The sequence below is a fragment of the Heptranchias perlo genome, chromosome 5 (assembly GCF_035084215.1).
Source record: "Heptranchias perlo isolate sHepPer1 chromosome 5, sHepPer1.hap1, whole genome shotgun sequence".
Lineage (NCBI taxonomy): Eukaryota > Metazoa > Chordata > Chondrichthyes > Hexanchiformes > Hexanchidae > Heptranchias > Heptranchias perlo.
The window spans coordinates 113,151,104-113,177,082 of NC_090329.1; the positions used below are offsets into that span (position 1 = coordinate 113,151,104).

The 25,979-nt window shown below is 42.3% G+C and overlaps 1 protein-coding gene across 1 annotated transcript in view; it reads right to left on the reverse strand.

The window, feature by feature from the left end:
* The window catches only part of slc22a16 (solute carrier family 22 member 16), a 44,856-nt gene extending 19,654 nt beyond the window's left edge, over positions 1-25,202 (reverse strand). The window contains exons 1-4 of the mRNA XM_067985042.1: positions 25,124-25,202; positions 23,263-23,736; positions 18,163-18,280; positions 12,051-12,603 (exon numbers count right to left, since the gene is read on the reverse strand). Coding sequence (XP_067841143.1) covers positions 12,051-12,603; positions 18,163-18,280; positions 23,263-23,736; positions 25,124-25,176 — 1,198 coding nt within the window. The 5' untranslated portion in view covers positions 25,177-25,202. The remainder of the gene's footprint in view (positions 1-12,050; positions 12,604-18,162; positions 18,281-23,262; positions 23,737-25,123) is intronic.
* Positions 25,203-25,979: the final 777 nt, after the last annotated feature.

Genomic DNA, 25,979 nt, shown 5'->3' on the forward strand with positions numbered 1-25,979 from the left:
TTGTGAGATCACTGACTGACCTCGGAGGATTTTCCAACATGGGCCTGATAACATATACTCTGTTCATTTCTGGTTTGGATTGGGTCTGCAAGAGCTCACTGTTAGCTGGGGGAAGTTGGGAAACTACATGAAGCTGGTGACCTTAAGGGGTACATGAATTGTTGCTGAGGGAAGGAGAAATGACTTCAGGAAGGAGCAGATCTGCTCCATTTTCAGAAGCACTCTTGGAGATGCTGGGAGAAGAAGTGTAGCAAATGAGTATTGTCCCTTTGACATGAAAGGGCACCTTCCTCTCAGAAGCAATGCACAGGTCGTTTGGCTAGTAGGTAGCTGTCAGGATAAATGCAGTGTCAGATGTTCAGACAACCTGGAGGCAGATGCAGAAAAATCTCAGCAAGTCTGCCAAGGTAAGGCTAGCCAACACTGCACCATATCAAGTAGATGGGGAAAAACTTCAGGCTACTGTAATACCGGAGCCAGTGGAGTGGGGTGGGGGGGAAGGGGACCCCCCAATCATTTTGAGGTCGGCCAATGTGGCTTTGGAGGACCGCCTCCATTTTTCTCTCAGGAATCTCTGTCCTCTGTCTTCAGCCCCCAGGTTCAGCCTGCAGATCTGTGCGGTTTCCGCTTCTGCCTTCAGACTAGGTATGTCGGTATTGCCTAGTTCCCAGCTTGGTCCCCTTCCTGCCAAGTTAGCCAAATCTTGAGTACATCCCCACCAGTTGGCGAGACCTAGCTCCGCCACTAGGCTACTAACAGTTTCCTCTTAACCTGTTACTCCTTGACAGTAGCTGCAAGCCCAGCCCTCAGAAAATAGCTCTTTCCAAGCTTCACATGCATGTTTATATTTCAGCTGGGCACACCTTATGTTGCCACTTTGAACAGTAGCCACTTCAAATTGCAACTGTTGTCAGATGACCATTGGTAAAGGTGATCCCACAAAGCAAGCTTTACAAATAACCCACATTATAAATGTTCAGTTGCTCACACACAAGTTGTGATGCAGGATGGCCACTTTGTACTGACTCTTTCGTATGTTCCTCCATATGTCAGCTCGGCTCAGTGGTAGCACTCTCACCTCTGAGTCAGAAGATTGTGGGTTCAAGTGCCACTCCAAGATATACCTAGGCTGACACGCCAGTGCAGTACTGAGTGAGTGCTGCGTTGTCAGAAGTGTTATCTTTTAGATGAGACATTAAACAGATATGTGTCTGTTCAGGTGGATGTAAAAGATCCATGGCACCATTTGAAGAGCAGGGAGTTCTCCTGGTGTCCTGGCCAAATATTCCTCCTTCAATCATCGCCACCAAAATAGATAAACTGGTCATTCATTTCATTGCTGTTTGTAGGATCTTGCACAAATTGACTGCCAAATTTCCCTAAATAGTAACAGTGACTGCATTTCAAAGGTATTTCATTGGCTGTAAAATGCTTTGAGATGTCCTGATAAAGTTCTATATAAATGCAAATTCTTTCTACCTTTAAACTTGCACCATCTCAACATTACTTCTCTACTTGCAGAAAGAAGCTGTGCATGACACAAGGGAGCGGACCCAACAGAAAGAAGTCTCCCTCAGTTTAGGACCTTTAGTGAGTATGAACCGGCCATGCTAGATGTGGTGGTGCCTGAGAAAAGAGGAAGTGGGCCATTATAAAACTTGAGGACTCCCCCCCCCCCCCCCCCCCCCCCGGTTCAGGACTAGTACAATCCTTTTCTTGTTATTCCTCCCCCCTCATATGCATTAAAGAAAACTACCATGGTACACACTGTTACCTATGTAGAACTCTTTAGTGCAATTATGCCAGCATTCCAACAGACATTATTCTTCTGTTTCTATAAGCATCCCTGAAGAACAAGCCGTAGGCTTCAGCAGCCCCTAGCAACTTATATCACTCTACACCTGTCCTATGTACCAGCAGAGATACATACACCCTAGGGGATTTAGGCAGTCAAGTGAAACACTGAACACTTGTGAGCAAAAACGGGTGATGGAGAGAGAGGAATTTCAAAGTAGATACTTGCCATTTATCTAAAAATGGTGTCAACTGTATTTAATAGATCAGCAGCCGGTGAGCAAAGGAACAGAATCCTGAGCTCATGTGAATTCAGCAGTTTGAGCGAAAGCTGAGCCAGCACTTGTTTTGATGTGATCCAGCTTTGTTCAGTGGAAATGCATTTTGAAACTGTGCACAAGCAGGTAAAAGTACTCCTGGCTCTAATTTGGTAGTAGTTGGAAAAATTAAAGAGTAAATTTAGTGCTGTGTATTGTACAATCACAACTTTTGGACTTGAGCCCATATTTCAAGCCTGTCCACCTCTTCAAAGGTGCCTTCTCAGAGATTTTTTAACATGTGCTGATATCATGTGGAAGGGTCACAAAGATGCTTGGGGTGGGAGATGGAAATGTTCGCGTGGTACTCTTCTGACATTCTTGTTTGCAAATCCCTCCATGGTCTTGCCCCTTCCTACCTCTGTAATTTCCACCAGCCTTACAACCCTCCGAGATCTCTGCGCTCCTCCAATTCTGGCCTTTTGCGCATCCCCGATTTTAATCGCTCCACCACTGGTGACCGTGCCTTCAGCTGCCTAGGCCATAAGCTCTGGAATTCCCTTCCTAAACCTCTCCGCCTCTCTATCCTCCTTTTAGACGTTCCTTAAAACCTACCTCTTTGACAAAGTTTTTGTTCACCTGTCCTAATAGCCTCTTATGTGGCTCGGTGTCAAATTTCGTTTGATAATTGCTCCTGTGAAACGCCCTGGGACATTTTACTACATTAAACGGCACTCTATAAACTCTACAAGTTGTTTTTGTTGTTAAGGCACACTGTTGGGGACAGTAACGAAGAGAGGCTGAGGTTACACCTTACCTTGGAATGGTCATGCTGACAATGGATGACAAAGTATTCCACTGCCCAGCACTCCTACACTTCTTCCCGATGAGCACAAGAAGAAAAAAAATTAATACAAGAAAAGAAGAGCTGCATACTGAAGGTGGATTCCAGTTTCATTCCAGGCCTCTGCTTACGCTGCAGAGGCATGAAATTTATATGAATGAGCCAAGATCTATTGATAGAAGTGTTTGTTTCTGTGCCATATGCCCCTGGTGTGTGGATTACAGTATAAATTTCATAGTACAACTGAATGTGTCTGGGGATGGGGGTGAGGGGGGAAGGTTGAGTAACTTTCAAGAGTTCCCATACTAATGCAAGCACTTGAAATATAACATTTGGATGAACAGTTGCATGTGTTCTATTCTTAGCAAGTTTGGAACATAAACGGACCAATCACAGACAGAGGGAGGGTAATGTGCAAATAGCATGCTGTTGATGAACAAGGACATATGGAGATGACCTATCACACTGTGAAAGCTGCAAATTCCCAATATCAGAAATAAGATTAATGTCTGCTCGGAAACCCTGAACAAGGCAATCGACCTATAAAGAGCCTCTCTGAGCAACAGCCCCCAGAGCATGTTTACTTGAACAAAGCAACAGTTCAGTTTGAGCAAAGTTAAGTTAAACATTTGTGACATCCAATCGTTTCTGACAGGTTCAGACTGTTGTAGGGACTTTGTCACAGTTTCTCAGTAAGAGCAATTTGCTACATCTACACTCCCTTTTAGAAAATATTACACTCTTGTGGCTCCAAATACAACCAAGCTGGGAAGAACACTGAGCTGAAAAATTGTTGCAGGCCAATTCACAACAAAAATTAGTTATAAATTGTGTTATTATGAATGTCTTGAAAACTGGTTGCTAGGTTGTCTCCAGAACAAAACTAGTACACACTGGGATTAGGACTCTCAATTATTGGTACAGTACATCTGCAGTCTTTATTTAGTCATGCCTTAAAGGAAATAGCTAAACAGATGGTAAATTCCCATATCCAACCTCAGTTGCATTTATTGTTCACATTAAAAGATAAGGCAAGTAGGTTAATATTCTGCTTAGATAAAAGCAAGTTGGCAGCTTTTAAGTACAGCCGGGTTTAGTCACATAATTAAAAAAGGCTTTGCTTTCAAAACAAGAAACAAAATTATAGCAACAAGGTTTTTTAGGGTTGTAAAACAAGAGGAATCTGATTAAGCAAAAAATGGTGAACAGCAGATTAAAAGTAAATCTGATTCCCAAACAGCTTCTGACAACGGTGTATGTCAACCGCAAAACAATGTGGCAAAATGGCAGCTAACAGGTTAGGACAGTTACCTGTGGGGTGTCCCTGTAGCTTTGTTGCTAAAGAGATGGAGTCCTACTCAGAGGTTCTGAATTCTAATCCTTTTCTCGCTAGATAACTCCTGGGTGTGTTTCAGTAGCTCTGAACAGAGCTAGATGGTTCATTTTGTACCAATGCATCAATACATTTTGTGGGCAGGAAAAAGGTAAGACTTGTTGGCCGATCACAGAGCATTTTTAGCACCTGCCACAAGGATTGATTGCACACCTTCACAATATGCTGCTGTTCCAACCCTGTTGTGCCACTGAAAAGTCGGATATTGTAGATTAATAGTGGGTTATACCCACAGAAAGCCACTTGACAGGTCACCGCTCTCCAAAGCGCTGTCATGGGAAGGTACCAAGTGGAAGTCAGGAGCTTTCCTACAGGGGAGGAAGTGCAGCTCACCTACTTTGCCATTTGTTATGATGGGACTCAAGGAAGCCCAATGGGAGATAATCCCTTTAATAAAGGTAATGTCATCTTTAAAATAAACAACTACACGACTGAAGCCATGGCAAAGGCCATACCGTGTTACCTTCCTGACTGAAGAAAATTTGGTACAATGAGCCAATAGTGGAGACCTAATGAAAAAAATAGAGTAAAGAGTCATAAAATGCTTTTGTTTTAGAAACATAATCCAAGTACATGATGGCTGGTGAAAGAGTTCAACTATGTATGAAATACATTTGGCAGGAAAAAAATTGTAACCAAATCTTTGGAAGGAGAGGTGCATACTTCACAATTAGGTTGCTGCTGATTGCCACAACTTTTCTCTCAGGACTACTTCAGGACTGCTTGGCCAAGTAAGTTTAGTCAGTTGTTAGCTCTTTGTTGAGTCGTATTTTTGACAGTGGAATCTTGCACTTTGAGACAAAGGGGTCGATTTTAGCACCCGCTATCGGGTGCGTTCCTGGCGGGGGGGGGCTCCGAAAATCGGGGATTCCCGGGGCGGGTCGGGAGCCCGGCTCCAACCCGCCCACTTCTGGGTTTCCCACAGACGCGCTGACATGCGCGCGCAGCCCCCGCATGTGGGACTCCTGCAGGCAATTAAAGCCGGCGGGGTGCCACTTAAGCTATTTATTTAGGTATTTCAGGTCATTTAGAGACCCGATTAAGGAGATATTTTACATGGGGTGGGATTTTGCAAACACTCCCAATTCAAATGGATGTGTTGCAGCCATCAGCCTGTGGCAGCTGCAAAGGTCCATTTGACAGGTTGGGGGGGGCGGAGACCCTCACTCATTGCAGGAGGCCACTAAGTCACTTGGGACAAAGTTTGGCCTCCACCACCCTCCTCCTAACAATAAAATTCATCAACTTGCACACTTACCCCAGTGTCCAGACACATTTACCTACCTTGCGGACCCCCTCAGATGTACATCTTCCGGATGGGGGCCGCCGTAGCTGCAGTCATGACCTCCTCGGAGAGCGAACAGCATCACCAGCCTCGCCGGCCACGTCGTCCACCTCTGACACGTGGAGCTCCACAAAACAGTGCTGTGACACATCCACCTGCACAGCAGGAGGGAGGGCAACAGCAGAGAGAGATGCGTCGCAGAGGGCACTACCCTCGCCACAGGGTCCACAGACCGAGGCTCAGCTTCCTGGACCTCTCTGAGCAGCAGTGCACACGGAGGCTCAGAGTCACTCGACATGTAGTCGTGGACATCTGCAGTCTCCTTCATGCCGAGCTGCTCCCGGCTGGCCCGAGCACCATCTTCTTACCTGTCGCTGTCAAAGTCACCACTGCCCTCAACAACTTCTCCTCCGCATCCTTCCAGGGTGCCACCGGGGACATCGCCGACGTCTCTCAGTCGTCTGCACAAAAGAGCCCTGCAAATTCACCTACACCCACTCTGCAGTGACACAATGGGTGGCATCAGGTGTGGGTCTTCATTGTGATCCTCAGGAAAGGGCATTATTGCACAAACCAGACAGGATTCGCAAAGACGTGGCAGTAGTGGTGCCAATGTAATATGTGATGTGAGTTGCTCAGAAATTAAATATAAGTAAAAACCATGACAAACCCTCAAACACCCTTGTGCATCCCCTTCATGCTCACGGCACATTTGCCTTACGCTGCCTACTGCACATATGTGATGCATGCCCTGTGGCTGCAGCACAGGTAATGACAGGTTGAGTGAGGCTGACCGTGAAAGAGATGCATGAGAGGGTGAGTATGAGATGGAGCCATGAGATTGTATGAGGATTGGGTTGAGTGGTGGTGGTGGGATGAGTACTGGCGAGGTGAGTAAGTGCAGGTAAGATGAGGATGAGCTTTGAGTGGGTGTGAGGGGTGATGTGACAGAGTAGTGTTGGCAGTGCAGAAGGAGGTGTGGGGTGGGGGCGGTGATGTGGCAGACGGAGTGTAGGGGAATGAGTAAGTGTACTCACTTTGGCTGACCTACTTAAGTCATTGCAGCGCCTCCTGCACTGTATGCAGGTGCACGATATGTTGGTGGTGCAGGTGACCTCCTCTGCCACCTTGAGCCAGGCCTTCTGGGTGGCAGAGGCAGGCCCCTTCCTCCCGGCCGCCGGGGGGAAGATCTCTGTGCTCCCCCTCCTCCTCGCCCCGTCCAATGATACCTGGAGTGAGGCATCATTAAACCTGGGAGCAGCCTTCCCCCTGGGCTGCTCCATGCCGTAATTTTTCCTATTTGTTGCAGCATCAGTCAGTGGAGGACTGCCCCTTTAAATAGAGCTCCTCCAGCTGACAGACCTTATTGCGCATGCACAGTCTGCCCGACGCGCAGCTCAGCAGCGGGGAACCCGGAAGTCCAGGTAAGTGGATCCAATTAGCCTGCGATTGCGCGCGGGGCAGACTGATTTCACCGGGCGCGTTACCCACGCGCCCAATAGACCCCCGGCCGCCCTGGTAATATCGAGCCCAAAGTGTCAGCACTGAGCTCACTCCTTTATATTAGACCAAGTATAGACATGCTTCGGTAAGGCTCCTGGAATAATCTGAAACCTAGGTCATGATCTGGAGAAAAAGAGTAGAATGTGGGAAATAGAGTTGGGGAAAGTGTGTAAAAATCTTATCTAACCATGTATGCTGCCCAGAATGTAAATTTAAACATTCATAGTCTAATAATTTCTATTTGTGACCATTTTCTTGCAATATTTTTCTTGTTAAAAATGATCCAAATATGCAAATACAATGCAATTCCATCTTTCCAACAAAGAACTTAATTTAACTTTGGCAGATGCTCTGTGATGTCAAAGCATTGTCCTCCTTTCACTGCTGATAATAATGAAAGTGGGTAAAATCAGCAGGACATTTTTATAAGGGTGGTTTTAGTAGAGAAGATATGAGGAAATGTGTCCAAATCACTCTATGAAAGATGGCCCAATCCACTAAATCTCCCGAGGAAAGGATCTGCAAGTGTCTACAAGCTTTCCCAAAGGTACATACATTGAATCTCCAGAATATCTATTTATCATTACATCCTATATTATTCATCCTTGACCAATGGCCTTCCTTTGACATTTCCACACCAGTATCTCATTCTAGGAACATAGGAACAGGAGAAGGCCATTCAGCCCCTCGTGCCTACTCCGCCATTTGATAAGATCATGGCTGATCTGTGATCTAACTCCATATACCTGCCTTTGGCCCATATCCCTTAATACCTTTGGTTGCCAAAAAGCTATCTATCTCAGATTTAAATTTAGCAATTGAGCTAGTATCAATTGCCGTTTGCGGAAGAGAGTTCCAAACTTCTACAACCATTCTAGACAGCATTTGATCATCTCTACCTGTACGTATTCTTGGATTCCTCAATCCTATTCCTAACCACACTCTGCTTATTTAGCAGAATTTCAGTCCACGTACCATCAAATCTTTTAGCTTTGGACATGTAAAGGTCAGGGTAGATGCTGAGAGGTACTGTTAACACCTGTTGTGAAGGAAAATAATCAAAGCCACAAGAGCACTTTCAGCAGTAGGAGTATATCTGTCAGAGACACCTTACTGTCCAAATAAATCTATCGACGGCAGAAAACCTGTCTTCCGAGAAAGCAAATTTTTTGACAGGCAGGGCTTCTGTATTAGTTGAATAGGCCAGACGTGATCTCATCAAGCTTACCAAGATGCTCTTGGGGAACAAGGGGAAAGGAAATAGAGACCAATTTTCAGTGATAAATTCTTATTACATACTTTGGGAGTTCAGAGAGGAAGCCTGTAAACTTCTCCTCGTTAAATAGGACATCAAGAATCTGAAAAATCTTAACAAGTGGAAGGCTTAATCTAGGTCAGGTCATCAAATAACTGTCAGATGTTTTAAATTGGAATATAATTCAACTTAACTACCTTAAGTGGCATGTCTCAAAGCATATCAAGACAAATATTTGGACACAGTGGAACCCCAACGAAAACTGCTGCAAGATACAGAAGAAAAGCATCAATAATTGACTTTACTGCAACAGTAGTATATGGTGGCAAAGATGGTCATGCATCCCAGTGAATACCTTGTGAAAATGGAGACAAAGTGCAGAAGGGCAGATTTCTAAGAAGTGCTTAGTGGCACACCAGAACCAAGATACCTCTTTATTTGGGGAAGTAATTAGACAATTTTGGCAAGATCTTGATCGCAATGAGACAAGTGCAGCAGATTATAGGAGGTGGTGGCCATCACTGCGGTGTTTATGGATTTTCCAGGGCTAATAGGGAATGTATCTTTTCTTCATTGCATTTCCAACATCTATTTGCAGTGCTTCTAGCACTTGCACTACTTTCCCAGTAAAAAGTTCAAGCCCCAGAGGGAGAAATCATCTACAGTTAAGGGTTATTCAATTCTGTAAAAGCCCACTGAGGTGGTAGGGATGGTATTCTGGAAGGATGTGGTCAAATAGGCTAAGGGCCCTTATTCATCTGAACCTTTCTTGTGAAAAGTACCTCTTAAAGGAGCCTTATTTGCATTGTCAACTCTTCAGATTGGGTTGCACCAGCCGCATTATACAATTGCCTGGAAATTCTACGGGGGTCCTACAGCAGAATCCCTGGGAAACAAAGTAAATGGCTAAAATGGCCATTTCCTCTGTTTCTATGGGGTATCCCTGGTTACAGCAGGACACTGGGAGAAGCTCCTGGAATTTCAGGACTAATAATATAATACTGCCTCCAGCACAATAATTTCTGATATGAAAGGTACCTTATACACACACACACAGTTATGCCTCATCATGTAGATTGAGGTAATAGAATGAATTCAGGATCCAGGATAACCAATAGCTCCAAGATAGACTAGTAGGTACTAGAAAACAATTTTAAGTTAGGTCCATAAATCTTGATACAAGATAACCCCAAGTAGATACCCCAGCGGGCTTCATAGGTAAATCCTAACATGCTTAGCAAGTTTTATATTCATTCTCATGAATATAAAAGCATGGGCATCGCTGGCAAGACCGGCATTTATTGCACATCTCTAATTGTCCTGAGAAGGTAGTGATGGACCTTCTTCTTGAACTGCTGCAGTCCGTGTGGTATTCCTTGTAACAGTTTGATACAACTGAGTGGCTGGCTAGGCCACTTCAGAGGGACGTAGATAGCTGTCACATATTGGCCAGACCAGGTAAGGACGGTAGGTTTTGTTCCCAAAAGGACATTAATGAACCAGTGGGGTTTTTATGACAAATCGACATCTTCACGGTCACTTTTACTGAGAGCAGCTTTTTATTTCCAGATTTTTTAAACTGAATTCAAAATCTCAAACTACCATGGTGGGATTTGAACTCAAGTTCTCTGGATTACTAGTCCGGGAACATAACCACTACACTACCATATCAGCCTAAGTTGCAAGATAACCAGTAAGTGGGAGCCACAAGTCCTGAGGTAGGCAGCAGGTACACAGTCACCAGATAAGGTCATGGATCCAGTAAAATGGTAACAGGCACAATAGAGACTAACCAAGAATCTCAACAACTCCTATGAGAATTCTAGAGTAGGGCTAGACAAATACTAGCTATGAGGCCATTAAGTTTCAGGACAGCTAAGTAGCACGAGGTTCATGGCAAGTGCCCCACCATAGAAGACAGGACTATGAGCCCACAGGCAGTGCAGTATGCAATGCCAATATAGTTAAATCCTATTTATAACTTTAAAGCCAGATAAACTGGAAATTAAAAAGAAATATGGTTTACACTGTATTATACTAAATAGTAAAAATGAAGGTTACCCTTTACTTTTATACAATGAAAGACTATTATATTAATTTATGAACACGGTATAATTTAACTATTAATTTGCATTGTAAATACTTTCAGATTTCCACGTGAGAATAAAAACTGACATTGCACCAGATCTGGTGATTGTCAGTTGTGTGGAGTTATCTTTCTTATATTACTTATATCCATTCCCTTATATGAACCTTGAGATGAAAAATATCCTTAGTTAGGTGTTGCACTCACAGTTAAGAACTCAAGTGCTATACACCAGAGAATGGGAAACCTATCATCTTAAATAAAAGCATAGAGTTGCTTATTACACCTTTTGATGTATGATGGTCTCCCCATGCCACATAGTGTCCCTGACTGAAAAGACAGGCAGAAAATTTGTTACAATGCCTCTGCCAATGCCACTCTGCAGTCAGTGGCCAGGAGGAATGCAGCAACTGTCTGTCCATATGGTTGCACCTATCCTCTGCTTGATGCCTTTTAAAAAGATACCACATAATGTATTCAATTGGAAATTCATCTGGGAACAAAGGATACTATTTCACGGCACAGTGCCTTGCATCTCCAATGAGTTACCGTGCACCATATCACAAATGCCACTTAGCACAATAATTCCTTTTCGTAGTTTTATGGTTTCAGAGCTGTCTTGTGCCAACAAAATTCCTTCTTCTGCAAGGAAAATGGGATGAACCTTTCTTCACTCCCAAGCTTTCTAACATGATGGCGTGCTCCATTCGTGAATCAGGCCAAAAACTGCTAAAACCTTCCCCACTGATGGAAGGTAAATAAGAACATTGCTAAAGAGTAGGAATCACCCTTTTGGTTAGGAATCAGATGCTCTTCCACCAGATCAAATTTGATTCCATTTTTGGAAAAAAAACACCTGTATTAAATAACTGCATACTGCTATTTCACTCTTGTTATTTCACTCTTCTAAAGTTGCATCAAATAACTCAAGAAATAAATTTTGATATTATATCACAGCAAAAATACTGACTCTGGCACACAGGTTTAAGCAGAATATTCAACACCGAGCAATCAAGTTACTAAAGTACAAAGTAAAATCCTATCCTACAGCGCACTTGAATTGTAAAGGCTCCCATTTCACCGAGATAATGTAAAGCACTGCTTCGTCAAACATGCCAATTTTCCAGATTAATTTTGCATTATGTTATTGCCCCCTTTATAGTCTCTACCTCTTCCTTTTCAATCCCCTACATAATACAAATCATTTATTAAGACTACCAGCTCTTAGGAATCCCTCATTACCATCTTTGAGCTGATTTTGTCTACTTAGTAAAATACTTACCACCAATTAACTTTGAAATTAGTATTAGCAAATTAAACTGTTAGACCATCAGCAGTGCTTTGATCCTTCAGTTCTAAGTATAATCTGGTATCTAAGAATAGTTATTCACTTATTACATTACCTGTACAGCTTCTACCACTACAGGGAGAAAGGCTGGTTAAAGAAAACATCAAACATTATGTAATGTCTCCCTTCACTATTCAACATTGGCAGCAAAAAGAAAACAAGTGCTGCTTTTTTTTTTCAGACCTGGGTAACTTGAAGGTTTTGAATACTAAGCTCTACTAAAATATTAATGGGCTGCCTGCTATATTTGTATTCACCTCTGTTTCAATGCAAATTTTCTCTTACCTGCTAGAAAGAGGTTCAGATATTCATTTCCACCCAGATTGACAGAGCCCAAAGAGCTAACATAATAGCCCAAGCTCCCAGTGAACCACACCAGCCAAACCGTGATGGTCCTCTTAGCCAAATTCCAGGTACGGAAAAGATCCAAGATACTGGTTTTGTTTACTTTGGTCATGTTTTGCTTTTTTGTAATTTCATTGTCCGTTGAATCCTCAGGACTATTCATCTGGATCACAGAGAGGTGACAAGGGATCTTGACTCTGTTCCACCGGGCAATTGTGTCAACCAGCTTCTGGACCTCTTCAAGCCGCCCTTTAGCCAGAAGCCACCAGGGGGTCTCAGGTAATAGCCAGCAGCAAAAGATGAAAGGAATGGTCACAAGCGACAGTACAAGTTGGTAGAACCGCCAGGCCCGTACCAGGAATCCAACCAAGGCTACTACCATAATGCCAACAGCAAAGTAAGCATGGACATGCATAGACGCCCAACTGCGGGCCTTCAATCCAGTATATTCTGTCACATAGACAAAAACTACCACAAGGTAGCCACTAGAAACCTGTTTCAAATACAAAAAAAGTTAAATGTAAGAATTACATCTAATTCTACAAATTCCTTCATTCTTCTTTAAAACTTTATGTTACTCTCTTCACTTGGGGCCCTTTCTCTCTTGTAGCACACATCATCCACAATCTAAATGGTGGGAAAACAACCTGTCTATGCCTCGTTGGAGATGACTGCTAGGATGCATGACATTCTCCTGTATTCATTTCTTCCCCCTACTTAACACTTATACCATTTGCTTGGCTGAGATTAGGGTTCATCACATAGGTAATTTTTCTTTGTCACCTATTTTCTTATATTTTAAATATACTGTTGCTCTCTGTTGAATTTCTATTTAATTTGATCTACTGCCTCTCCCCCCCTAACTAGATGGTTATTACAATACCAGCAGCAGTAACATTGCTCTGATGCAATGGCAGCTGTGAAGGTATCCATGCTTCTCCAGCACATAGCCCATTCCAAGAATTACCATAATAAAATGGAGTATAGGTTCCAATGTAGTAAAAGCCACACCTGATACTTTTATAGTAGGCAATCGAACACCAAAGGATCACTCACACCCATAAACAAATCACCATTTTCAGATCATGAAAGTCCAGCTTATTTACTGGATTTTACTGTATAGACACAGTAAAGGCAAACTCAGCCAAGATTGGTAACAATGAGGTTATTTCATGAGTGTGAAAGACCCATCAAAGCAAGCACAATGGTAGCATAGGAATTTTGCACAAAGTGGGTAATTTTAACCTAACCTGCCAGGTAGGAAACCGGACTGGTTCGAGTTGGCCGCCTGTTTTACATCCCGTCCGATTTTACTCTCCAAGTCAATGGAGAGTAAAATAAAACGGGCATCGGACCCAAACCTGCCTGGCAGGTTAGGTTAAAATTAGCTATTAAGTGAATGAGCCAGTGTATTCAGAGCGGCTTCAGAGTAACTCATTTGTTTGCTGTACAGTGCTATTTTTGAAAAATACACCCAGGTTTGACAGGGCTAACAGGTATAATGAAATTACTTTTAAAGTGTGAAATATCATTTGTCATTTGTGGAAAATAACACTTTATTCAGGAATTATCAATGATGCCCACAACATAAGTAGTAGAAGCACAATTTTGAACAACTGTTTGCAGCATTAATAATAGAACCATAGAAAAGATACAGGACAGAAGTGGGCCATTTGGCCCATTGTGTCTGCGCTGGTTCGAAGAACAACCAGGTGCCCATTCTAATCCCACCTTTCAGCAACCGGTCCGTAGCCCTGCAGCTTACAGCACTTTAGGTGCAGGTCCAGGTACTTTTTAAAAGAGTTGAGGGTCCCTGCCTTTACCACCAATTCGGGCAGCGAACTCTATACACCCACCACCCCTCTGGGTAAAAAAGTTTTTCCTCATGTCCCCTCTAATCCTTCCGCCAATCAGCTTAACTCTATGTCCTCTAGTTCTTGAACTCTCCGCTAGGGGAAACAGGTACTTCCTGTCTCCTCGATCTGATTCCCTCAATCAAGTCTCCCCTCAGCCTCCTCTGCTCCAAGGAAAACAACCCCAGCCTATCCAATCTCTCCTCGTAGCTGCAATTTTCAAGCCCTGGCAACATTCTTGTAAATTTTCTCTGCACTCTCTCCAGAGCAATTACGTCCTTCCTGTAATGTGGTGACCAGAACTATGCACAATACTCCAGCTGTGGCCTTACCAGCGTTTTATACAGTTCCATCATTACATCCCTGCTTTTGTATTCTATACCTCGGCTAATAACGGACAGCATTCCGTATGTCTTCTTCACAACCTTATCTACCTGTACTGCCACCTTCAGGGACCTGTGCACATGCACTCCAAGGTCTCTCACTTCCTCTACCCCTCTCAATATATTCCCTTTTACTGCGTATCCCCTTTTACTGTTTGCCCTCCCTAAGTGCATTACCTCACACTTCCCCGGGTTGAACTCCATTTGCCACTTTTCTGCCCACTCCACCAACCCATTGATATCTTCTTGGAGTCTACAGCTATCCTTTTCACTATCAATTACACGGCCAATTTTCGTGTCGTCTGCAAATTTGCCAATCATGCCCCCTACATTCAAGTCCAAATCATTAATATATTCCACAAACAGCAAGGGACCCAATACTGAGCCGTGTGGCACACCACTGGAAACGGATTTCCATTCGCAAAGACATCCATCGACTTTTACCTTTTGTTTCCTGTTACAGAGCCAATTTTGGATCCAATTTGCCACATTTCCCTGTATCCCATGGGCTTTTACTTTTCTGACCAGTCTGCCATGTGGGACCTTGTCAAATGCCTTACTAAAATCCATGTAGACAACATCCACTGCACTACCCTCATCAATCCTCCTTGTCACTTCCTCAAAGAATTCAATCAGATTTGTAAGGCATGACCTTCCCTGAACAAATCCATGCTGACGATCCCTGATTAAGCCATGCCTTTCCAAGTGATAGTTTATCCTATCTCTCAGTATTGATTCTAATAGTTTGCCCACCACCGAGGTAAGACTGACCAGCCTATAATTGTTCGGCCTTTCCCTTGTACCCTTTTTCAACAAAGGTACTACGTTTACAGTCTTCCAGTCCTCCAGTACCTCCCCTGTATCTAGTGAGGATTGGAAAATGATCCTCAGAGCATCCGCTATTTCCTCCCTGGTTTCCTTCTAGGAAACAATCCATCCGTCTCTGGTGACTTATGGTTGACTCTGGCAACTTTCAAGGATTCCAGTCCCTCTAGTACTTCCTCTCTCGTTATGTTTACCTTATCCAATATTTCACACCTCTCCTTTTTAACTACTATGTCCGGATCATCCCTTTCCTTTGTGAATACGGAGACAAAATATTCATTTAAAACCCTACCCACATCCTCTGCTTCTACACACAAATTACCCTTATCATCCCTGATAGGTCACACCTTTTCCTTAGCTATCCCTCTTGTTCTTAAAGTACTGATAAAACATCTTTGGGTTTTCTTTAATCTTACTAGCTAATATTTTTTCATACCCTCTCTTTGCTTTCCTTATTTCCTTTTTTACGTCATCCCTGTACTTTCTATACTCCTCTAGGCTTTCTGCTGTATTTACTTTAGTATATAATAATGATTTATATATATGCATCTGCACACAAAGATTTTTTTTACAAAATAAAATTAGATATTTGGATATAATATATATTTATTGATTTGGGGGGCAGGCTGCACTGCACTCAAGCCCCAATCTATTGATCATCTAAGATGCAGGGTTGCACCCATAATCTTCCCTACAATAAATAACATATTTCAGCCATGCCATTATGGGGAGGCACCAAACAGATACCAGGTGCTTCGCCACAGGGTGAGAGGGAAAATTATAGGGAGGGTCGCTATTGGCAACTGCTGTCTACCTGCTAGCTGCTGATTTCGAGATGGCTTATTCAAAGTCCTGGAAGCAGGTCATCTGCCTGCCTCTTGGCAGGGGATGTGGTAATGGTTGTGAGACTCCAGACACTGAATGGGGTGGGATGTGGGGGGGGGGGATGTCTTCTTTTTAAAAAGGGGATTCTCGCTCTCAGATAAAAATATATGCATTATGAATGACTTTTCAGGCTTCTTTAACTTTAGCAGCCCTAAACTGGAATTCTTCCCATCCCAATCCCTAGTCTGTGCTGAATTAGCTTATTTCAGCCAGCATAGCAGAAGGGATGCTACAATTAGCTTCAGTGCTCCTGGGTTAGGGATAAAAAAAATATAGGTAGCATTCCTGCTCCTGATCACTATTACTGGGGGTCCTAGTGCAAGAAAATCAAAAAGTTAGTATGCAGGTGCAGCAGGTGATCAAGAAGGCCAATGGAATGTTGGCTTTTATTGCTCGGGGGATAGAATATAAAAACAGGGAGGTATTGCTGCAGTTATATAAGGTATTGGTGAGACCGCACCTGGAATACTGCATACAGTTTTGGTCTCCATACTTAAGAAAAGACATACTTGCTCTCGAGGCAGTACAAAGAAGGTTCACTCGGTTAATCCCGGGGATGAGGGGGTGGACATATGAGGAGAGGTTGAGTAGATTGGGACTCTACTCATTGGAGTTCAGAAGAATGAGAGGCGATCTTATTGAAACATATAAGATTGTGAAGGGGCTTGATCGGGTGGATGCGGTAAGGATGTTCCCAAGGTTGGGTGAAACTAGAACGAGGGGGCATAATCTTAGAATAAGGGGCTGCTCTTTCAAAACTGAGATGAGGAGAAACTTCTTCACTCAGAGGGTAGTGGGTCTGTGGAATTTGCTGCCCCAGGAAGCTGTGGAAGCTACATCATTAAATAAATTTAAAACAGAAATAGACAGTTTCCTAGAAGTAAAGGGAATTGGGGGTTACGGGGAGCGGGCAGGAAATTGGACATGAATTTAGATTTGAGGTTAGGATCAGATCAGCCATGATCTTATTGAATGGCAGAGCAGGCTCGAGGGGCCGATTGGCCTACTCCTGCTCCTATTTCTTATGTTCTTATGTTCATAACTGACGTGCTGGAAATAAACATGTGTGGAAATAGGGTAAAAGCAGAATTGAGCTCGGTTGTGATGTCCCCTTGTTCAAATAGCCTGCTGACACTCACTCTTAAAACTTACAATTGAAGAATGACCACTTGGGTGAGGTGTCAGGGGGCTTCTAACACTTACATAACTTCACCTCAGAATTAGTTACTGCCTGTAGGAGAGGTAAAGGGCAAAAAACTGAAGATTGTCATAAAGTTTAAGCTAAACCCTAGGCTGAACACCAGGAAGACCACAGCAATTGTTTTTAGGCCCTGCCAAAAAACTTTGCACCTTGCCATCAACACTTCTCCCGCTTCATGCCTGCTTGCTGATGTTGAGCCACACTGCACACAAATTTGGCGTTTTGTTCAACTCAAGAATTGAAATTCAAATCTCCTTTTCCCATCCAGTATATCACTTACTTTTGCCTCTATAATATTGCCTGCCCTTTACTGTACCCCCCACCACCCCCCACCCTCGTGAAAACATTATCCATGCCTTTGTCACCTCTAAGCTTGATTTTTCAAACTTGCTGGCTTCCCAATCTCCATCCTCCATAAAGTCCAATCGTCAAAAATTCTACCACCTACATCCTTCCCACTCGCCCATCATCTTCATCCTCCCTGACCTGGCTCTCTGTTCCCCAACGAGTTAAATTTAAGATCCTTGTCTTGGTCCACAGCCTCGCCTTGCACCACGTAACTATGCAGCAACATCCTAATCTGATTTTCCAACCCAAAGGCAGTTGTTGCAGCCTCTGCCTTGCTCTTTAAGGGAAAAACAAGGGACAGTAGATGCAGAATGGGACATTTTTCCTCTCTGTGTTTGATAAAAAGTGCATCGCAATTAAACCTTAGGTCATGTTAGAATTTGCAAAAATAAACCTGAAATGGCGTAATTTGCGGTTACAAATTTGGTTTGCTGCGCATTGGTTATACATGCAGTCCGAAACATAGTCTGAAGCCTGGTTCTAATGTTTACCTAAAGTGACTCAACTGTTTAACACATAGTAAAAGGAAATAACATTTATGTCAGTTCAATACATACCAGGGCCAGGAGGAAACGGACAATGATGAAGCTATAATAATCATAGGTAAATGCGACAGCAACTCCAAACACAAACTGAGCTGTGCTTGTGAACCACAGTATAGAACGTCGACCCAACCTAGGCAGGTTAGAAAAAGGATAAGAATAACAAATTCAAGTATCTGAATGCTCAATGAAATGTAGCAGTAAACCTAAAACTGTGCAGCTGTGTAAATGCATTTATTAGCTCAGAGGTAACTTTAGACAAAGATGCTCCTTAGGAAGGATCTAAAAAATTTATATTAAGTGCGTAAAGAACACTGCAGCAGAGCTATTGCTGCAAAGTCAAATGAATCAAACAATTGAAGAGAGTAGTATTAAAAATATCCATTCTTGAAACCTAATAGGATGCACAATAATAAACTTACATTTTTCTAGTTTTTAGCACACTAAGGTAAGTTTTGACAAATAACTTTAGCTTGTATCAAAGTGGCCCATTCATGCTAAAACCCACAGTCAATGCTTTCAATTTGGATACGTGGCAAGACGCAGGTTCGGTCCACTGAGTTACCACTCTCAGCTGTACTGAGCAGGTGAGGTGCCTTCCCACCGGGCAAAAGATTGGGGGAGAAGTTGTCCTTGAGACACAATTGTGAGGCTCCTTGGAGCAGCATTGGTGCACATAAGGAGTAAGTCATCAACCATCCCCTTGGTTGTAGATTGTGTATGGCTTGGTGAGAAAAACAGAGAAATGGAGGTATTTCATACTCTCAAAAAAAAATTAATATTTGGGCTTCTGAAGCACATGGCTACAGAAGACCTTAAATTCAGATTTGTGAAGTCAGAAAACAGGTTTCCTAGAATAGGGTACATTCTGAAAAACACTATGGGGGTCAAATGGATGCATCCATTAGCCCAAAGGAGAACACAGCCATACTTCTCCTTCACACAAGTGTGTTAGGAATCCGAGAAATACCACCAGCGAACATAAGTTCTAACAATAATTTCCAATGATACCACCAGGTACAAAAATAAAACACTGTACTGATATTCTAGCCAGATATCCTAGTTGTCTCCCATCATAACAATGGAAAACTAACAGTGAAATATGGAAAATGACAACGCATAGTTGGCCTCCATTGGTATGTCCATGGTCATTTTTAAAAGGATACAGGGACCCAAATTCAAAAGTGGCTCAAGTCTGGGTATTTATGAATAAAGCCCAAATTATGAAATATGGGTCAATATGGACTAAAAATTCAGTTAAACATTCATCAATAATAAACACAGACCGTTCATTATTATTCATTCACTAGCTGATCTGACATGGCATTCCTCAAGGAGAGAAGGGTATTATCAATAAAGTGTGACATGGAAAGCGTGACAGAAAGTAGATGATGACACTTAAAGGAAGTGAGTGCTATATGTGAGACATTTTATATATTATACTAATAAATTGCCTGTGGCATTGCTCAAGATCAGTTGATGAATTTAAGTTTTCTTTTTCTTACAAGATAGCGACAGTTGGGAGACAGACTTTAAGGCGATTTAGACAAGTTGAGTGAGTGGGCAAATACCATGGCAGATGCAGTATAATGCGGATAAATGTGAAGTTATCCACTTCGGAAGGAAAAACAGAAAGGCAGAGTATTATTTAAATGATGATAGATTGGGAAATGTTGATGTACAAAGGGACCTGGGTGTCCTTGTACACCAGTCACTGAAAGCAAACATGCAGGTGCAGCAAGCAGTTAGGAAGGCAAATGGTATGTTGGCCTTCATTGCAAGAGGATTTGAGTACAGGAGCAAGGATGTCTTACTGCAGTTATACAGGTCCTTGGTGAGACCACACCTGGAGTATTGTGTGCAGTTTTGGTCTCCTTACCTAAGAAAGGATATACTTGCCATAGAGGGAGTGCAGCGAAGGTTCACCAGACTGATTCCTGGGATGGCAGGACTGTCGTATGAGAAGAGATTGGGTCGACTTGGCCTGTATTCACTCGAGTTTAGAAGAATGAGAGTAGATCTCCCTCTATGGCAAGTATATCCTTTCTTAGGTAAGGAGGCCAAAACTGCACACAATATTCCAGGTGTGGTCTCACCAAGGCCCTGTATAACTGCAGTAAGACATCCTTGCTCCTGTACTCAAATCCTCTTGCAATGAAGGCCAACATACCATTTGCCTTCCTAACTGCTTGCTGCAGGGCTAGACAGACTGGATGCACGGAGAATGTTTCTCCTGGCTGGGGGGTCCAGAACGAGGGGTCACAGTCTCAGGATACGGGGTAGGACATTTAGGACTGAGATGAGGAGAAATTTCTTCACTCAGAGGGTGGTGAACCTGTGGAATTCTCTACCACAGAAGGCTGTGGAGGCCAAGTCACTGAATATACTTAAGAAGGAGCTGGATAGATTTCTAGACACAAAGGCATCAAAGGGTATGGGGAGAGAGCAGGAATATGGTATTGAGACAGAGGATCAGCCATGATCATATTGAATGGTGGAGCAGGCTCAAAGGGCCTACTCCTGCTCCTATTTTCTATGTTTCTATGTAACCCACTCCACAGAGCCACCTGGAGGCTGCAACGATATTGTGACCATTGACATTAGAACTGGATAGGAAATATTAACTTAACAATTATAGCATCACTAAAAGATGTGACAAGAGTAAGAAAGATTAATGGACAGGAAGTGGATGCCATTTGCAAGATTTTTAACAATATATAGATTAATGCCTTCAATAATCTTTGATCGTGCATGTTTTTCAAATGAGATAGTCTTATAAATCTAGAATTTTCAATGAACCATCAGTTTGGCGTTGCTGGGGAGGGGTATTGTAATGGTTGTGCCTCCTCTCTCAGGCCACAAAAGGGTAGTAGAAATCTGGAGCTTTTATCTTTGTGATTCATAGTGTACTGTATATACTTGCGCATGAGACTAGAAATTTACATCCCTGTTTGGGCCTAAAAGTAGGTGGGTCGTATTCTCCCTCAGGTTTCCCTATTGGCTGGCTTCCTCCTATTGAAAGAACTTCACTAAAGACGGTGGACCCAGCAGTAGCACTATAATCAGTGCATTCCTAACAGCTACTACTGTCAGCTGTTGTCTGCATCCAGAGTGCTGTGATACTTAAATGGCAATTTTCTCTCCTGACTGAAGTTCAAGCTCCATGCCGATTTAAAATTGGAGACGGATAGATATAGGGGAGGAAATTTAAAGTCAGTAGCAAGAGTGAGAGTTTAAGTCAGGACAAAGAGCTACAATTTGAATGTCACACAGCTGCAGAAGTCGAACAGCAGCAGTTAGGAATCCACTGACTAAAAAGAGAAAGAACAGAAAGAAATATATTTGGGGACACCAGCTGACAAAGAAGTTTAGTCATGTTGGCCCCCATCTCATAAAAGAGTCCTGGATTTCTTGGCTGAAATTTTGAGGGGCTGCTTTATTTGTGGTTGCCTTATACATGAGTATGTACGGTACTTTACCCATCAAAATGGTGAAGTACTCCATTCCTTGCACCAAATTCTCAAGACTTTCCCTGTCCCATTGCTTTCTTTCTGACTCTTAGAACCAAAAACGCCACTTTTGCTTTAAAATCACTCCTAAGCCTCCCAGGACGACCACCAGTAAGTTATGGAAAAACAACCCAAGCATGACAGGTAGTCTGATTTTTCCTCCTTGAGGCTCCAATTGGAATCTTTTGCTAAGAAATGAAGTAAAACTATCCTACACAAGTTACCACATCACAGCATTTGGCTCTGCCGCTACCATTATCCATTTAGTGGTAAACCAGATTCAGCATTATCAATCCAGTTTCCAATCAATGTTACGCTCAAAGCACAAATGCCCCAGTTACATGGTGTTAGGAGAGTGGGAGGTCTCAAGTCTGTTGCAATCGGATCTCCGATGTGCAATATAATCTTTAGGAGGCATGTGTGGCGAATGAGAACAGGTGCAAACCAGTTGAATTTTAGTAGGTTGGTTTTATATAGACACTGTTTCAGATCCTCTGCCAATATAGTATACAGCACATACAAAGCCAAATCAGCCCAACTTTGCCGGTCATACTTTTAAGTAATATGCGCAGTGGACATTTTTTCCACTCGCTGTCAGTTGAGCTCTTGCTACAGGTTTTTGCAAAAAGTGTTTTGCATTTTGAGATGCAGACAACATACATGCATGCACATTGCAAAAAACATTGCTGTTTTTGGGACCTTGCCATGTGCTCAATATGTGCCTACATAACAACAAATCACTTCCATGTAATTCATTGTATATGAAGTGCTTTGGGATGTTTCTGAGAGATATATTAAGGTGCTTATAAATCCAAGTTCTTTCTTCTTTCTCTTGCTAAGAGCAACCAGTATAAATTGAACAGCTCCACTAAAGAATATATTAGTAGATTACAGCACTGGGTCTCCATATAACAGACAAAAGACACTACTGAAATTTGCCACTTAAAAGATAGGCACTATAGGAAATAGGAAAATTGCTAGTGCACTGGAGTTCTTTTGGACAACCTGAGGATGCAATAAGACACTATATAAATCCAAGTTCTTTTTCTTTCTTTTGCAGCTGGTGTTTCGTGGGAACTTAGCATCTGAATAGAGCTGCACATGACCTGGAGTACTTGATACTTTCACAGTACACAGAAGGAAATATTCAGTTTCGCAATAGAATCCTAACTTATCATAATGAGCTAAGTACTCAAAATTTAAAAAGTGTCAATTTTCCAAAAGCAGCAAATAGGGCTGGCACACTGGTACACTGCAGTGGAGCATCAACATGCTGTACTACAGAGTGTTGGAATGTGGATCTGTGCCTGTGATTCCTCACAAAGAGAGTTCCCTGACTGAACAATGCTGCGGTGGGAAAGCACAAACAAAGGCTAATTGCTTTATAACAGCAAGAAGGGAAAATCAGAGGGGCTAATCACCATTGCTCCTGGTAGTCAGTTATAGAAGAGCATTGGTATAGGCCTGGGAGTAGGTTTCCAGTTTTCCAGACTATCAATTCAGCTGAGGAAAGGGTATGATGCTAGGAAACTTTTGAAAGGGAAAGAAATGAGAAAATAAATTACAAATAAAAATTCAAAGAGTTAGCAACAATAGGAAGAATTACCTGTCTGCAATGTCCCCAAATATTACAGCCCCTAGCAGGACTCCAAGCATAAAGATGGGCTGGGTAAGTTTTGCCAACCATTCCCTGTCACAGACCAGGTCCCACTCAGTCACAATGCTATTTTCAATGTTGCTTTGATCATAATTAAAACCATCAGAGCAGGAATAACGTGTCCTGTTGCCTTGAAAGTCTTTTACCAGCTCGAAGCTCCCGATTCTTTTGAAACGATTACACCGCTCAGCTTCCCAGATCTCTCCGTTTTCCATCCGAGCGATAACACTGCGTGATCCTGGAGTCCACAAGTTCCACAGATCTCCTGGGCCGGCTGTAGTATTTGATATGAGGATTGTGGTCACATTTCCTGGTAACTTGCACACAAACTGTGGTGTCACAGCAAGAAACACTGAGGCCAAATAGTGAATCCCACATGCTATAGTTTGGAAATTGACTACAAAATACACAGAAGCTTGGAATCTGGAAAATACAAAGACGTTATCATAAGTAGCAAATAAAAGCACAGCTGCACAGAGCAATGTATTTAATCTAACTTCAATGTTTTTTTAAAAAAATAAGCAACTTCTTCTAATATGGTCAAAAACTAGTAATGAAAGGGAATTGAAACCTGGTTTATTTTTAATTTACCTTCACACAATCTTAAAATCATAGAATCATAGAATGATACAGCACAGGAGAGGCCATTCGGCCCATTGTGCCTGTGCTTTGAAAGAGCTATCCAATTAGTCCCACTCCCCTGCTCTTTCCCCATAGCCCTGCAAATTTTTCCACTTCAAGTAATTATCCAATTTCCTTTTCAAAGTTATTATTGAATCTGCTTCCACCACCCTTTCAGGCAGTGCATTCCAGATCATAACAACTTTCTGTGTAAAAAAATATTTCCTCATGTCGCCTCTGGTTCTTTTGCCGATCACCTTAAATCTGTGTCCTCTGGTTACTGACCCTTCTGCCATTGGAAACAGTTTCTCCTTATTTACTCTACCAAAACCCTTCATGATTTTGAACACCTATATCAAATCTCCCCTTAACCTTCTCTGTTCTAAGGCAAACAACCTCAGCTTCTCCAGTCTCTCCATGTAATTGAAGTCTTTCACCCCTGGAATCATTCTAGTAAATCTCCTCTGCACCCTCTCTAAGGCTTTGACATCTTTCCAAAAGTGCGTTGCCCAGAATTGGACACAATACTCCAGCTGGGGCCTAACCAGTGTTTTATAAAGGTTTAGCATAACCTCTTTGCTTTTGTACTCTATACCTCTATTTATAAAGGCAAGGATTCCGAATGCCTTTTTAACCGCATTCTCAACTTGTCCTGCCACCTTCAAAGACTTGCACCCCCAGGTCTTTCTGTTCCTGCACCCCCTTTAAAATTGTACCATTTAGTTCATGTTGCCTCTCCTCATTCTTCCTTCAAAAATGAATCATTTCACACTTCTCTGTGTTAAATTTCATCTGCAATGTGTCTGCCCATTTCACCAGTCTCTCTATGTCCTCCTGAAGTCTGTTACTATCCTCCTCACTGTTTACTACATTTCCAAGTTTTGTGTCATCTCCAAACTTTGAAATTATGCTCTGTATATCTAAGTCCAGGTCATTAATACATATCAAAAGAGCAGTGGTCTTAAAATAGATGTTTAACATCCAGATTTTTTTTTAAAAAGTGTTTTCCCTGTTTAAATTGCATATCAGGAATGACAAGAGTTTAAGACAAAGTTGCCGTTAGTCTTTAAATGCTGCTGTGTGTGCTACATTAGTAGTTACTAAGCAATGTCCCTAAGCAAAACTATTATTTTCTTTTAATGAAAAGAAAACTAACAAAAGCCAAAAATAAAAAGTGTAAAACATTTACCTTCCAAAGTGGCCAAGTTTGTCAAAGAGCTTTTCCAGAGTCTGTGGTGCCATGGAGATAAGTGGTACTTGCTGCCCTGCCTTTCCAGAAAGAGTGAAAGTTTAAGAGGACTGAAGGTAATGGGAGATTTGGCATGAGGACAATGTAAGAAGATAAATGGGGTATGGAGCGGTTTGAACTCCTCCCACAACCCAGTGAAAAAAACACACACAAATTGCATATACAAGAGAAATAAACCATACAGTTACTTTCTTTCCTTTGAATTTTCACTTTTTAAAGCATAAAAAAGACTAAAATATTAATAAGTTACCATCAGTGTACTGTCCCTAACAAATATCTAATCCTGCTTAAAGACACATCCATTCTCCCCTCCACCCACCCACCCTCCCTCCAGTAGACCTTGCTTATTCTCACCCTGGATCAAAATTGATAAAATGTTTAATTCAGCCACAGCTTTGGAATACTGAAGTTACAGTTTTTTTTTTCATTTTCCAGAGCCTACTGAAGTCTATAACAATTTCATTTGAAATATTTCATATCGAACAGATTTTTTTTTGTTTCCCCCATCAGGTTTACTTACCCTACATTTTATCACCGGTACTTGAGGGTCCCGTCACATTTTGAACTTATGAACCTGATCTGAAAGCTGCATGACACAGTCATTGGAAAAAGTGTTACTTAACTTTTCATTGTTTTAGCACAGTACTGTAGGGGCATGACAGCTCTGTTCCAACAGCAGCTTCTTGTTACATTTTAAAGCTGTTTTTTATTCAATTATGTGTTTTGTTTCGCTACAGAGGCTGCTGTGTGGTAACTCGTGTCCCCCAACGTTTCATAAACCAATGATTACAATTTT